This window comes from Semicossyphus pulcher, unplaced genomic scaffold (assembly GCF_022749685.1).
Source record: "Semicossyphus pulcher isolate SPU_LCO1_2020_fin unplaced genomic scaffold, fSemPul1.0.p SCAF_2, whole genome shotgun sequence".
NCBI classification, from domain to species: domain Eukaryota; kingdom Metazoa; phylum Chordata; class Actinopteri; order Labriformes; family Labridae; genus Semicossyphus; species Semicossyphus pulcher.
Window position 1 is genome coordinate 35289918 of NW_027211693.1, and position 16083 is coordinate 35306000.

The following is a 16083-nucleotide window of genomic DNA, read 5'->3' on the forward strand; positions in this document are numbered from 1 at the left end:
CGGTCCCCCGCTCTAATTTTAAACTTAGAGGTGACCACATTTTCTCAGTCAAGGCCCCTCATCTGTGGAATAGCCTTCCATCCTCAGTGAGGTCTGCCCATGGGGACAAATACGATCAGCTTAAGGAGCTTTTTTGGATATTGCTTGGGGCAGGTGTAGAGCAACAGTCACAGTAGAAGGGCGGTTCGATGTGGGCCAACAATAGCAAAAGGTAGCAGGCTGTGAGGAATCATGCTGGACATTTTGTAGCCAAGCAATGTATGATCACATTTATTCCTTTACTAGAAAGCCAGTGTTTGCCACAGAATGTGTTGTGGTGTTGTTTGTTATATGATAGTATAAAAATAAATATTTCAAATGCAAGTAAGATAGTAAATAATAACAAATATTGTTTTGGGAAATATAGTGTTGTACTGTACAAGCAAAAAAACCACTGTTCTTGTCCTTTGATAGGATTTTATATCTTTGGGTTTAAGACGGTTGCTGGGCATACAGACAATTTGAAGACATTGCATTAATTTAGGAAATTTACTTGGTCACCATTTTTCACCATTTTCTTTCATGTGACTTAGGGTCTGGGGTCTTCTATGTTGCAGACAAAGTCTTTAGCAGGAAATGCTTGGCTATTATCTCCCTTGTCACAACACACACACACACACACACACACACACACACAGAAAGGCTGCAGACACAAGCAGGAGGCTTTGTGTTTTAAATGAAGGTGAAAGTTCAGTCTCTGTCATTTTCTTCCCTTTTGTTCTGTGGAGTTTTAAAGCAGGTCAGTGACTCGGAGAAGCTCTCTGTTGTTTCATTTTTTGTAACAAACTGCCACATCTTGCTCCTCCAGCTCAACTCCATCCAGCTCCTTCCTCAAACCTCTACTTCAGTCCAGTATAGAATGAGGGGTTCAGTAAATAGGAGAAGTCAAAAGTCATTTCCTGGATTTATAGTGAGAAATCAAAAACTGTTGCACTATGCCAGCCTCAGTTGTTTTATTGAGAAATAGCAGCAGTTACATAAAAGTCTAATAGCTGGTTGAAAGGTCATTCAGAGTTAACATGGACATAATTATATCTGTCCGTGTTGTCTGGGCTCTGTTGAAATAAACAGAAAAGGTTTTACAAAGTGTCACCTTTCATCCTTTGTATATAAGCTTCATCATATAAACTAGAATAATCATATTTTAGTCATTTTTTTGATGAAACGTTTAATATACAGTATTTGTCTCTTTCTTTTTAAGGAGATAAGGAAAAAGGGAAGCTGTAGATCTAGAGGAGTTACTCGCTAAGTACTTAGTACTCAGACTAAAATAAAATCACTCTTACCTTGATGTTTTCCCCTATATCTGTTGTTTTGTTAAGGAGGAAGAAGAAGAGATAAAACTGGAGATCAACATGTTGAAGAGCTATTCCCACCATAGGAACATTGCTACTTATTATGGAGCTTTTATTAAGAAAGGTCCTGCTGGACAGGACCACCAACTCTGGGTTTGTACACTACACCATCTGCCATTATTTCCTGAGTATTTGCTACTGAGTTAAAAAAAAAAAATGTCTCATTTATAATTAACTAGCTTCAACTCCTCTGGATTGATTTCAACAGTGTATCTCATATTATAATATGTGTATTCTTTCAAGATCCTTCACCTCGTAGTCACACTTGTTTTTGCTGAGAGCCTGTATGCTTTTGAGACATTTCTGTATATGTTCATCAAGTTGGTGATGGAGTACTGTGGAGCTGGCTCTGTGACAGACCTGGTTAAGAAGACCAAGGGGAACTGTCTGAAGGAGGACTGGATAGCTTACATCTGCCGAGAGGTGCTCAGGGTAAGGTTGACTTAAAAACTCACTAACACTCACCACAGCATTCTTACACACAATACTGTACTGTTGACCCTACAATGGAACTGGTAGGATCTGGGCAACATTTCATGTTTAGTAAATTTGGACTTTGTTCATCTTTATTCTTTTAAAAAAGTGTCACCTCTTGAAGCCTGTATGCATGTCAAGTGGCCTTGCTTAATGCTCCTGAATTTGATGATCATTTTCGAACTCAGTATACAGTAGTGAAATGGATGAAGCTGCTGGTCTTAGAAGTATTTAGTTCCTTAGCTTTTAGAATTGTTGTCCACCATTGCTGTGGAAAATAATCAAGTTACAGGTGCAAATCAAAGGCACTGAGTGTTTTCTCAGGGTTCTACAGAGTGTAATTTTCAGCTTCCATATTTATAGTGCACAAAAATGGGTATCTCTGATTGGATCTTTAGAAACTGAACTTAAATTCTTGGTAATCTGGAAGAAAATCTGTGGTCCGATCCAACAGAAGAGCTACAGTAGCTCAAATTGCTAAAAAAGTTCATTCTGGTTCTGATAGAAAGGTGTCAGAACACACAGTACATTGCAGTCTTGGTGCCAGATACTTCAGCACACCTTCAGAGCTCTAGTGGAGTCCATGCCTCCACGAGTCAGGGCTGTTTTGATGGAAAGGGGATCTACACAATCATAATGTTATTGCTGATCGGTGTATAAGTATCCAGAGTGAACTTGTTTCTGAAGTGTTGTAATGGTACAGGCCCTTCTTAGTCCATGTGAAAATCAGAGGTATTCATTTCCGTGTGGATGCAAATGGACAGACTGGATGAGTTGCTGCATTTGTTGTGTATGTAACCTGATGCTACTTTAAATGTCTTAAAAAAATCTTTAAAAAAACATCAAAGAGAAAAAAGCAAAACTAACTGATACTTTTTATAATCAGGGATCAGAATATTTCTCATGTTTTCCCACTGTGACTCTTGGGGAATAATTGGTTTATTTATTCATTTATATACTTAAAAGTTCAGTTTAAAACACGTCTGTAAGATGTTATGGTTATCATTCTCAAAGATCACAAGGTCCTGAGAAAAAACCCAGGGATGTTTGTTCTGCTTTCTGCATTGGTGTTTGTGTAAGTTACTCTGGTAACAAAACGTGCACATAAAAAAACAATATATATACTTCTATCAACTAAAATTCAACACATCTGTCCTTGATGCTCAAGTTATGAAAGACAAATGGAAAGTGAGATGATGTTTCAGTAGTAACAAACTTGAGAGACAAAAGGCTCTGGACTGTGGCCAATATTTTCCCTGTTGCTGTCAGCCATGCTGTCTCCTCATTGTTTCAGCGCCACAGCATACACACAGAAACACACATAGACACTCAGCATAGCATGTTGAAGTCATTGTCTGAAAAAAGACTCACTTCCTCTGTTTATTTAACCTTTTTTGAAGAAGCGAGAGTCCAAGCACATTCACAAACACATCGGCACACACAAACACACTGAAACTGTGCTAAATGGGAGACTGTGCCACTAGGTCACCCTGCCTACCTAAAGCAAGTTTATTTCGAGTTTCTCGGAAGGGAAAAGCATTCCAACAAGCTTGAAATGAATAGTACTCTTTTTGTCAGTACTTCTTGAAATAATCACATAATGCTGCTACTCTTTTCAAGGACTGTTTTTTGATCTCACAATTCTGGTGATGGTGGTCATCTGACTCTGTGTGTATCTATGTGGTAATGTGTGTTTATATTTGTCTTCCTGCAGGGTCTTTCCCATCTTCACTCCCATCATGTGATTCATAGAGACATTAAGGGACAAAATGTTTTGCTCACGGAGAATGCCGAAGTCAAACTGGGTATGACACATCAACACATGCATTGCGGTTTTCTCAATCACTTCTGCCGCCTTCAAGCAAAACTGTACAACAAACATGGTCATACATACATAGATACATTAATCACACAGCTGCAAAAAAAATACACCTCACAGTACACTAAATATTGTGTTTTTTATGTACCTTTACTTAAATATATCTTTGCTTCAGTTGACTTTGGAGTCTCGGCACAGCTGGACAAGACGATAGGTCGAAGGAACACCTTCATTGGCACTCCTTATTGGATGGCTCCGGAGGTTATCGCCTGTGATGAGAACCCTGAGGCCACATATGACTACAGGGTACTTATTCACACAGAAAAAGTCATTTTTCCAGCCACCTTTAAGCATATTTTCATTTATCCTTTTGTAGCATCTTATTTGTGAATGTATAAGTAAGGTATCCAACAGAATATCAAACATTCAGTACTTCTGCTGCTTCAAGTTCTTGTCCTTAAGGATTAGCTAATAATAACCATGTGATCTTGTCTAAAAGGTAAAAATATCATTTGTAAAATTTAAATCTAGCAAGACGTCAACCCCTTAAACAACAACTCTGTTGCAGAGATAATGATGTGTGCAGTTAGACTGAAATTAACTAAGGCCCCATTTAGACATGTCATGCAGCTTCATATGGAGACAGGGCTCGACATAAGCACTGGCCCGATGGCCCGACGGTATGTTTGTAACCCCCCGGGCCAGTAGATTTAACTGGCAATATCAGCAATGTTAAGATATGTGGCATGTGTGCTGCAATGACGAGAGAGTGAGGTCATGGGCCAACCTTTACAGCCTGGAAGGCCCAGGAAAAAGCTAACGACTCTCCCATGTCATCTAACTTACTGCTGAGGTTGGCCGTGACAGCCTCCACCTGAAACGACAGCATCATACTGTGTAAACAGCTGTTCTGATCAAAATCGAGGCTTATCTGTTCATCCAGATACTTATATTATGTGTATGGCTGGAAAAGGAGAGTTGTTAGCCAATCTGATTTCCATACCTCTTTTTTTCCTGGCTACATGCAAATGTACTCACTCATACTGCCCAGTGCTTTCTCCATCCCACTGCCTTTTTTTACTGGTCAGGGGTCAGATATGACGGCAGATTCATATCAGCTTAGGTAGACATTATCACAGGGCCGCCAACGGACATAGTTAAATGTTAGAAGAGTAAAGATTAATTATATAATTGGATTTTATTCTGTCTCTTTTTGACTGCATTTTCAGAAGTGTTAATCGGTTCTAAGCCTACTCCTCTATTATTGTTGTTACCTCTATTCTAGTCAAAAAGTTCCTGTTTACTCTGTGCTGACTCTACTAGACATTGACAGTTGCACACCAGTACATCATTAGAATGAATTGACTGATTCTGTGATTCTTTTGAAAAATGCCAACAGACTGGGTTGATGACTTGATGAATACATACATCCAAAATTTACAGGAAATGAAATAACTCTTATCTTTGTGTTTGCTCCAGTCTTAACCTTTTCCTGTGTCTCTTGTTCTCAGAGTGACCTCTGGTCTTTAGGCATCACTGCTTTAGAGATGGCTGAAGGAGCCCCTCGTAAGTTAGAAATACTTACAGATACACACATCGTTAAATAATATCTTTGAATCCTTTTTGTAACATTTTTTTTCACTTCATTTTTTTCATCCTTTTAACCTGTCGTGTTCCCATTTGTCCTTTTGTCTCTACCCCTTACATATTATTCTCATGTCCCTCCGTCTCTCTCTCTCTCTCTTTCACTTTCACTCTCAATGACACTCTCGTTCCCTCTCTCTGATTGCTTTTGTAGCTCTGTGTGACATGCACCCAATGAGAGCTCTGTTTTTGATTCCACGGAACCCTCCACCCAAACTGAAATCAAAGAAATGGTAAGGCTTTTCCTACTGTCACCACACTCATGCAGCAGGATGCACAAGGCAGTGTATTGGTTTTCTCTTCTAAAAACAGGGCTGTTGTGGCCTTAATTGTGGGTTTCATGCCCCAGACAATCAGACAAACTACAGTATATCACAGCACTCTCTTCTCACAAGGACATTGCAGACAACCAGATAAATCTTACTAATTGTAATACATTGTTCATCTTTTAAATTGGAAATAAAACATTAAAAAAAAGAATGGCAGCTTGTTGCTCAATTTTATTATTAACCCCTCTCTCTTTCACTTTTCCCTTCTCCTCTCCTATCATCCTGCCTCCTCCCTTCCATATATAATGGATGAGTTTGCAGGACAGCTTGCAGGACAGCTTTTATATATAGATCCAATGGTCTGGGATACACTGTGCTTTCCAGTCCTTTTACCTCAGGGCTTCCTGAAGGCGGCAAACACACCAAAAACTAAGAAACAACACATATTCCTTCCTTGTTTTCTTTGGGTTTAGAACACAGGCAACATGCCTCTCAGAGGTTTCTGTAGCAAGATACTGACTGAGTAAAACTTCAACTCAACATCCTTGACAGGATTTTTCTTGGTAATACTTCAATCCAGGTGATTTCTAGCTTTCCAACCCTAGGTGAGTTTTAACATATATTTAAGAGTTTTGTGCCATGTTTTTGAGACTTTGATTCATTGATTTATACATGTTTGATGTATGTTCCTGCTGTGTTTTATATTTGCCTGTTACATGAAAACATTTCCTTTCTCCCTCTTCATTTTGACTTAATATTTCTGACTGACTAAATACACTGCTGTATGCTTTTGGATTGCATTTTGTTTGTGTTTATTTATCTACTCCTCTTTATGCAAACCCTCTCTTAATAATAAAACATGACAAACAAACACACAAAAAAACAAACAAACACAGGATAAAGTTAAAAACATAATTTAATTCATTAATGTGCATCAAATATGCATTAATCACACTCTCATAAGGACTTTAGAAAAAAAATACATACAAATAACTATTTGACTTATGTAGTACAGGTAAGTGTTCCCATTAGTCATCTCCAGTTTATTTATAGGCTGCTTTAAGTAGACCATTCTACCACAGAGGGCTTCACAAATTACATCTAGCAAAAAACAAAGTTAGGATGGCATTGTCAGACTTTAATATATAAGCCTTGGAAATAATGTGTTTGGAATAAAGGGCCAAGAATCAGTTTGATATTAATTGTCCAATAACTAAGCATTTATTTAATGTAAAGGCTAAGTCAGAGCTTGTGATCAAACCTATAAACCTTTTCCTGAATTCATTAAAATGCTTTTTTAAAAGGGCATTTAATATTCCACTTTAGTAATGGCACTTAAAACATATTGTAGGACATACAATGTAGGACATTCTTAATCTGTTTTGATGTCATCATTAGTCAACACATTGTTTGTACAATTATGTGTTTTTTGCAGGTCCAAGCGTTTCTTGTCCTTTGTTGATGGTTGTCTGATCAAGAACCATTTGCATCGACCCACTACGGATGCCCTACTGAGACACGCTTTCATCCGAGATCTGGCTAATGAGAGACAAGTTCGCATCATGCTCAAAGATCACCTGGATAGAACCAGGAAGAAAAGAGAGAAAGGTGAGGAGAAATGATGTAATATATTTGCCAGTAACACATGCAAAGGATGCTACGTAGGTCTACAGTGTGCTGTTTTAGTTTATTAAGACCACATCCAGAACTGGGGCTAGATTTTTTCTATTGGATTACCTTGGTTCTTTTATTTAAACTTCGTGGCAGGTGTAATTCAGTACTTGGTTTTATAGCTGCATTGTTCACCCTATACAACTAAGTAGGGTGACTTACAACGATGAAGATAATCCTAGAGAATTAAGCTATGGGCTAGTGTCCTGATGGAAAACCTGTACTTATATTATTTCTATATTATTGACTACTTCATTCACACCTTGTGCTTTTTTTTTGGAGTAAGGATGACGCTTTGTGTAAGGAGGGACTCAAGTATGGCTTTCAAATAAACAGAAGTCAGTACAACTCTGCATTCGGTGGGTTTCAGGCCACTTGATGTGAAAGAAGAATGATCAACATGCTTTGACTTAGAGAATGAACCACAGCAGCTGCTTTGCTCAGGCCATCAAAAACACACGATGACTTCTCATTTAGAGCATACTGTTAATAGAAATAATTTATTGGGTTGCTAGTGTTACCAATAATTTACATATATTCTTATATCCAAATTATTATAAAATTATATATGTTTGTCTGAAACAGAATCAAGGAAGAGTCACACTAAGATGGCCAGAAAATTGAACGAGAGGGAAAAGGGGAAAGGTCGGGTTGGGCCAGAAGTCTGCACACAGCTTCTTTCTTTCTCCACACCATTCAATTAAGACAATGTTTTACAAAACAGGAAAACAGAGATTCTAAAAGCAGAGAGAAAACGATGTGAAAGAGAAGCTATGTAGAGACAAAGAAAGAAATTAGAAAAGAGAAAATTAAGGAATATGAACAGAGGGTAGGATCATTTTGTCCCCACTCTGTCTGGGGAGGGAAGATATTTATGACTTTGCTTTTCATTTGTTCTCACGTTTGTATAAAAGCAGTGTAAGAAATCTTTTTGTCCATTAGGTTTATTCATCTTTAGTTGGGAAACTGACAAACAGCCAGGGTAGAGGGACTAAAAGGGACAGTGATAACAACAGAGAGAAAGAGAGACACACAGAAACACGACTGAGTGAGATAGAGTTGGAGAGAAAAGCTGAAAGGGGAAGGAAGGAGGAAACAGATTGTCCATCTGGTTCTAATCTTCTGTTAGCTTATAAAAACACACTAATGACTGGTAGACTTCTGCATTCTGCATGTGTTGTGTTTTGTGTGTGTGTGTGTGTGTGTGTGTGTGTGTGTTAGGGTGTTTATGTTATGTGTTGAAATAAGATTTCTATGTGTGTGTGTGTGTGTGTGTGTGTGTGTGTGTGTTAGGGTGTTTAGGTTATGTGTTGAAATAAGATTTCTATGTGTGTGTGTGTGTGTGTGTGTGTGTGTGTGTTAGGGTGTTTAGGTTATGTGTTGAAATAAGATTTCTATGTGTGTGTGTGTGTGCCTCAATGCCCCTCCAGAGTAATGAAATGCTTGTAGGTACAGTGTGTGTGTGAAAATGTTACTGCGTCAGAAAAGAGGAAAAAATCCGGACATGATGCAAAAGGGATGTGTCATTTCCTGCATACCCACGACTGACAAAGATGGTCTATATTTTAGAAAAACTATCATTACAAATAAAAAAAAAAGAGCCTCTTCTCCCTCAGCAAAAGTAGGAACGTCCCTTCATATTCCTCCACTGACTTCTATCCTGCAGCATAAGTACATTTCAGTCAGTCTTGCTCCTCCTCTCTGCTTCTGACAAACATATCTGTACATTGTTACCTTTGAAAGTGTTAATGGCAACATATGGCGTGTCAAGTACAGTAACTGGTCAAATATGACAGAGTTACTCCCACACCATATGTTGGGAAAAATGCTAAGTTGAATGGCCAATATTCCTGGCCTGAGGACAATAAGCCCCTTGGAATGGTTTTGAGCTGTTAAGTGATTTTGGTGTAGTGGTCATGCGTTGGCCAGACACTCACAAATACTTTTCTTATTCATAATTTTAACTTTTAGGTCAAAGAATGGAAACCAAAACAGTATTACATCGCCCCCCCTGGGCTAAATGATCTAACACTGCAGAATGGATCATCTCCAGTGTTATTGTTTCTTTTGGAGGAATGTTTAATGAAACAGTGGCTGAGACACACAGTACTGTATGCCAGATAACTTAATCCTGACCAGTGCAAACACATTAGAAGCCTTAACTTAGCAATACCCATGATAACCATTGGTGAAATAGGACACTTTCCATTCACATTAGGTGCCAGGTGTGTTTTGAATTTCTTATGTTACATGGTCACATATTTAGATCCGTTCCATTCCACTATTTGTTAGGGCTGAAAGCCCAAGCCAAAAATGCATAGCTGTATTAATGTTTGGAAGCCACACTCCACAGCATATCTGTCCTGTATGTGCGTGGGTCTCTATGTGTGCAAAGTTTCACTTGCACAAATTAGCTCATCACAATCAGCTGTGCATTCCAAAATGCAGACATGTAATTTTCATGTCTGTCATGACGTAAATGTGGCATCAGCAGCACAATACAAAAGCCCTCACATGCGGTGTATTTAGTATAACATTGGAGTGAATGTGGCAGTTAGTGAAGTTCCTGTTGATTTTTATTTGCTAGTTATTTGTGGCAAACATGTAGGCCCATATCATTTTGCTTTATTAACCAAGCTACCAGCACCAGCACAAAAATACCTACAGTGTGATGCTTTAATTTAGTATGTGGAGTGAAAATGATGGGCTTAGGAGTGAGTTTGTAAGAAGGTGTCCAAGATAGATGAGTGGATGACATCACCAACATTCAATGCAATACACACTAATGCAAACATTTTTGTAGGGCTAAAACACTGCATGGATTTTGAAATGTGATAAAGTTGCATTAATATTAAAAAAAGTTTGAAGGCTTTGACTTCAAACAGAGTAAAAAGGTTTTATATAATTTGAAGTTGAATAGCAGCCTGAATGTATGAAAATGTGGAAAGTTTTGATGTTTCAAAGCAATGTCTAGTTGAAAGAATGACTGATAAGTGATGTGTTGAAACATTCTGTGTTCATAATTTTATGCCTTCATGCTTTTGATTGATTTGATTGATAGATCAATAATTTAAGTTATTGAAAATAAATTTGTGTCAGTTACTAATTCTACTAAGGTGATTCTATTTTTATGGTTAAAAATATTTGGGAAAAATGACTACTATTCTTTCTCCACCTCTCTCTCTCTTGTTCTCAGAGGGACCAGAGTACGAGTACAGTGACGGTGAAGAAGAGGAGGATGAGGTGACAGAGCAGGAAGGAGAACCCAGGTATAAGCCTTTTCCAAACAAGGCATGAACATTGTTGAAGAGATTAGTTATTAGGTGTTTGAAGAAAGATTGCTTACTTGTGTCTACAAGCAGAGAATTAATTTAGAACCAAATCAGTTGCAGATTTCCAGATAAAATGGGATAATACAAAACTCACACACAGTTAATGGATCCTCGTAAACATGCAGTAATGTTTGAAACCAATATCCATGCTTTGCTTACAGATGGATTAATGCTCATGTTACCTTACAGTCTCCCTCTGCTTAAATGCTTAATGCTTAATATACAGCACATGCCAATGACTCAACGCTTATGTTTTGTCCATGGGCAGATGCACGGACCTCTCTTCTGTCCCTAGACATTTAAACAGCAGATGGCACTAGGAACTAAGCACTTTCTCCTAGGATAAGCTCTAAGTGTGTGTACATGTGTCACTGTGTATTTGTCTTCATTTCATAACAGCCGCCTGTATTATCACTTCTCTTTTTCTTTCTCTCCTTCTCTTTAAGCTCCATAGTGAATGTCCCTGGTGAGTGGACGTTAAGACGGGAGTTTCTTCGTTTACAGACAGAGGATCAAGAAGGGGGCAGAGAGGGGGGCCACGAAGGAGGTGGGGCTAGACAAAGACAACAGGTAGGTTTCATCATATGCAACCTTTTATTGGTTCACTCTGTGTATCTGTGTTATTTATATAATTGTTATGTTGTCTCATTTGTTTTTTAAGCAAAAGCCTAAAATCACTTTCTGTTCCAATTTCTTACTTGTGATGATACGCTGTTTGTTAATTGTCATATATGACAGTAAATTGAATATATTTAGGTTTTGTTTGGTTGCTCAAACATAGCAAGCAAAATGAAACATCACCATGCAGTCCCAGAAATAATAGAAATATAGATGACCACTTGATTAATTGAGAAAATCTTTGGCAGATTAATCAATACTGATCATAATAATTCTATTATATGGAACAATAGTAGTAATGGAGTTAATACTATTTGTTACAGGGTGGGCTTTCAGCACAGCAGCTTCAAGTTTATTGATTTAATTAGGGATGCACGATATTATCAGCACGTTATCGGTATCTGCAGATAATGGCTTGATATATCATTTTTCTGACGATAAAACAACACTTTAACTATGCCATACTACTGCCATTTTATGTATTTGTTCTGTGCAACAGGTAAAATTTGCCCTCGTTGTGGCTATTGTCAGGATTGTCTCAGGGAGAGCATCATTCAATCCTGTCTTAAGTTGTATGAATATTGTTCAAGTAGTTTAAGTAGTTTAAGTAGTTTTCTTATATTGCCCAGTGAATGTGTACATTTTAAAAAGCACTGTGTTATGTTGTATGTATTTCTGCATCTGACAGTGGGCCACTACGATAAGAGTAGGCATGATATCAATCAGGGGACTAAGTAACTAGTAAAAGTGCATCAGACATGCCCTAAATAGGGCCATGCACTTTAGACTGTGCGCCTTCCACCGTCTAAATAGGGCCCTTGATTTTCTTTGCAAAAAAAAAAAACGTGGCTAATATATCGGTATTGAAATCAGCAATCGGCAAAAAGGGTTGGAAAATATCGACATATCGGTTATTGGCTAAAAATCCAATATCATGCATGCGTAGATTTACATTTTTTACTCTAGAACTTTATCATACACTATTACCTTAACTTAAATGAGACCATTCATCATTTTTGAACTACCTCATATTGCAGTTGAAACAGCAGACCAGTTGACTCTCTCAATTCAAGTACCCTCAATCTAAGTCAAACATAGTTCAGTTTGGATTTTGCTATTTATAGTTAAGAGCCCAGACTAGAGTTGGAAACTAATATATTGAACCAATAATTCAAAGGCTCCAGAGTGTGAAAAGCCTGATGTTAAATTTACACTGTGATTATACAATGAAATCTGTCTAGGCTTTACAGCAGCAAAGACAGCAGTTGGCGGAGCAGGAACGATACAAGCAGCAGTTACTGGCTGATAGACAGAAGAGGATCCAGCAGCAGCATGAGCAACGGCAAAAGCTGGAGGATGTAAGTACTGTTTAGACACAATTTTTTGTTGTATTCACTCAGCATGTGTAGGTCAGTAAGTAGGCTCCTTAACTGCTCTTTCAGTTTGCCAACTTTGGAAACTGTTGTATGTATGATACCATACATCAACCTGAAACTGTTAAAGAGCTTAATTGAACATCATACTTTTAAGATTTTAAATACATACCTTTCCCAAGTAAATAAAAAACACAGAAAAAGAAAAATCCCTTTTATAGAAAAAGAGTTTTGTTGAAGTTCATGTTAATGTGAATGATGTTGTCTTGCTTGTTGTTTGTGTAAATATTGTTGTTATTGCTTGCTCTTTATGCCGTTTGCAGCAGCAGAGGCGGCAGCTGACAGATTGCGCCTTTCAGTGGGCAGAGCTTCAGGAGATCTTGCTAGGGGAGGAGTCTGATTTCCATGACAACAGAATTTTACTGGATGAGAGAAGCCAGAGGAGTGACAGGAGACAGGTAAAGATGTCTCTTCTCATCACTTCAGTATGATGACATGAAAGTGTAATAGTGACATGATCTTTGTTGTAATAAGTTACCTCTGTGCTTTGTTTTGATATCAAGGTAGGTAAGGAATGGTGCTTTTTTTCCTCAATCCATCAATTAATTTTTACATCTATAGCACCAAATGATAAACGTTATCTCTGGACACTTTACAAAAAGAGCAGGTCTTTACTGAGTATGGTACAAGTACAGTTATCTCACTTCATTATGCCCCCTGACCTGAGTGACGAATGAATGGCACCATTCGCGATCAATTGACAAGTGGACATTCTCCCCTCGCGTACCTGTCAAGAGAGAAAGAGAGGGAGAGGGTGTCCTTGGGTAGGTCCCTCCTGTAAATGCATAAATTGAGGGGCAACTGCTTCTTGTATTCTGATTTTTTTTTCACCTGCAAATCAGTATTCATAGCAGCAGGTGAGTCGAGTGGCCAATGCTTGTTGTAACTGACGTAGCGTATCAAAACTACTGTTTGAACAACGCTCTCTTTTAATAACAGGAGTCTGTGTAATAGAATTTAAACTAGGTTTTTGTTGGTCAATGGCACAATCACTTGCTGCTGCCTCCAGATAGCAATTCACCAACAATTCACTTGACCAAACCTAATTTTAAATCCAACATGCTCAGTGGCGCAAAGATGGGCGCTAGTCCAGTTTGCTCAAACAATGTGGGCTTTATAATGACAACTGTGCCAGATGTAAACCAGCAATGACAGTATTACTGTGTTTTGCGTTGTTTTGTGCAACATGTAAGACAGACAGAGTAATGTCTACATTTATTAAAACCTTTAAAAAGTTACATATCAGAATGAGTACCTTGTGACAGGTGAGTATGAAAACATACTGATACAATGACTAACACATGCACTTGTTGTCAGTGACAAGAATAAGGGTGGTTGTAGTGGGAAGTTTCCAGACAAAAGTTTGTGTAAATTCTTGAAATGTAGGCAGGGAAGAAGAAAAAAGACGACAGTACCATGGAAAAGTTTAATGTGGTCAAAAAGGGATAACTGCTTTCTTTCATCCAGAAGAGGCCTGCACAACATACAGAGTTTCCTAAAGGGTCAATGCTGTGATACATTATTTGTAGTTACTATAGTGTTATCACAAGATATGCTTTTTATGCTGTTGTATGTGGATCATTTTATTAATAATTTATAAGCATCAACAGAAGTTTAGTTAATATGCATGCATTGCTACAAACATTTATGGCAACTTTCTGCACATTAGGTGAATGTGCAACAAAAACGACTATGGCTCAAATATGTACATAACTTATATACATATTTACTTATATACAAAATGAATCACTGAAACTCTGTCATCCAGTAAAGCTGTCGACTGAGATAAGCACTGTTAAATGTGACCCTTCAGTTCAAACCTCACTGAACACAATCTAAGTTATCCAGTCTTGACTATTTGGACTTATCTCAGGATTTTCCAGGAGAAATTAAAAACGAGGTCATAATGAAATATTTAAAGTTGCGGGTGCTGGCTAAAAGCTCCATGCCATCTTGCACACTCTGAATATTTTAGTTCCCACCTCACAGAATTCTGCTCAAGACCTTAGTATACCCTAATTAAAGTAAGCGTCCCTGTGTGTGTGTGTGTGTGTGTGTGTGTGTGTGTGTGTGTGTGTTTTGTGCTCCTGTAAAGCTATTCTTGTAGAAATGTAATGTTATACAATATTGTGGAACAACTGTAAATAAGAGTTTTCTTTAAGGTAACATCTTGTTGCTAGGGTTACACAAAAAGTAATCAAAGTCTTGGAACATACTGCCACATTTTCCTTACTCAATCATGTGGCTATCTGTTCATGTGTGTGTAAATGGTTTGTGTGTGTGTATGTCTTTAACAGGACCATGCTGGCAGACAGTGTAGTAGCGATGTGTCAGTGAGGCCTCAGGACTCTTCTGCAGAGCAGGTAACAATCGTTTTCTTGTTTTTTTTGCTTCTTTACTTATGTGTTATTCATTCCTACATTTTGAGTATGTGTGAGGGCTGGTGAAACTTCTTAAATATTTTGAATGTGGTCTGAGACTTAATGTTGCTGATGGTTATGGTCAGGAATGAAACATTGCATGAGACCTGGTGATGCTAACTGACGACCTATCACAAGGTCTTTTTTCTTTATTTGTCTTTATTCTCTTGTATGTGTTTTATGTCTCCTTTTTTGTTTGTTTCTCTTGTCATGATAACTAAATGTATTGTGATGTATACATTCAGAATTCCTACTTCATCTGTTGCATGTATAATCTGTTAACAGCAACTTAGCAAGAATGTTGGTGTGCAGGGAATAATACAGTATTATGGTAAGAATTAATACTCTCATTCATCATATTGATTGGGGGAAAATATTTAAAAGTAAAACCATAAGTAAATTCATCTATTTCCCAAGTGACAGAAAATTAATCTGAACTATTGTTGTGATTATTTTAAAGCTTGTTTAAGTAATTTTAGAGACAACAATGCAAAACCCTTTTGACATATTCTAAGTTATGAGAATTTGTTGTGTGATAGTAAACTCATTATGCTTGGGTTTGGAGTTTCAGTGCGACAAACATGAGGGTTATCCGTGTCATGAAGCTGGCTCTCCTTGAATTTGGCTAGATCACCATGGTAACATACTCTGAAAATGTTCAGAGTTTCGCCTTCAAATTGGCTGTAAAGCGCCATCCTTTCATTAATTATTTCCTGATTATGTTCTCCTCAGCTGAGTTTATATGTATATGAGACTTTTGGAACTTTAACGTTACGCGTATAAAACCACAAAACGAAGCCGTACAGTTACAGTAGCACATACTGTATGCATCGCATCATGGAGCCTGCATTCACTAAGTGATGAATACATTATGACCCCCGCTCAAGTCTCCCTCTTCTCTTTTTGACCTGTCTGCTTCAGGTAAAATTAACACTTAAAATTTTAGCACATCATCCATACAGTAAAAGAGCAATGAGGACACCGCGTCTAAGGACATGGATTACGTTTT

The 16083-nt window shown here is 37.9% G+C and overlaps 1 protein-coding gene across 4 annotated transcripts in view; it reads left to right on the forward strand.

Annotated features, from left to right (window-relative positions):
- LOC138598026 (mitogen-activated protein kinase kinase kinase kinase 4) overlaps nucleotides 1–16083 on the forward strand; it is a 65000-nt gene that overhangs the window by 13040 nt on the left and 35877 nt on the right. For all 4 annotated transcript variants that reach the window (XM_069669677.1, XM_069669678.1, XM_069669680.1 and 1 more), the window contains exons 4-15: nucleotides 1362–1487; nucleotides 1716–1826; nucleotides 3583–3673; nucleotides 3863–3993; nucleotides 5199–5253; nucleotides 5486–5564; nucleotides 7036–7208; nucleotides 10468–10540; nucleotides 11050–11173; nucleotides 12463–12579; nucleotides 12918–13052; nucleotides 14952–15017. In XM_069669677.1, coding sequence (XP_069525778.1) covers nucleotides 1362–1487; nucleotides 1716–1826; nucleotides 3583–3673; nucleotides 3863–3993; nucleotides 5199–5253; nucleotides 5486–5564; nucleotides 7036–7208; nucleotides 10468–10540; nucleotides 11050–11173; nucleotides 12463–12579; nucleotides 12918–13052; nucleotides 14952–15017 — 1281 coding nt within the window. The remainder of the gene's footprint in view (nucleotides 1–1361; nucleotides 1488–1715; nucleotides 1827–3582; nucleotides 3674–3862; nucleotides 3994–5198; nucleotides 5254–5485; nucleotides 5565–7035; nucleotides 7209–10467; nucleotides 10541–11049; nucleotides 11174–12462; nucleotides 12580–12917; nucleotides 13053–14951; nucleotides 15018–16083) is intronic.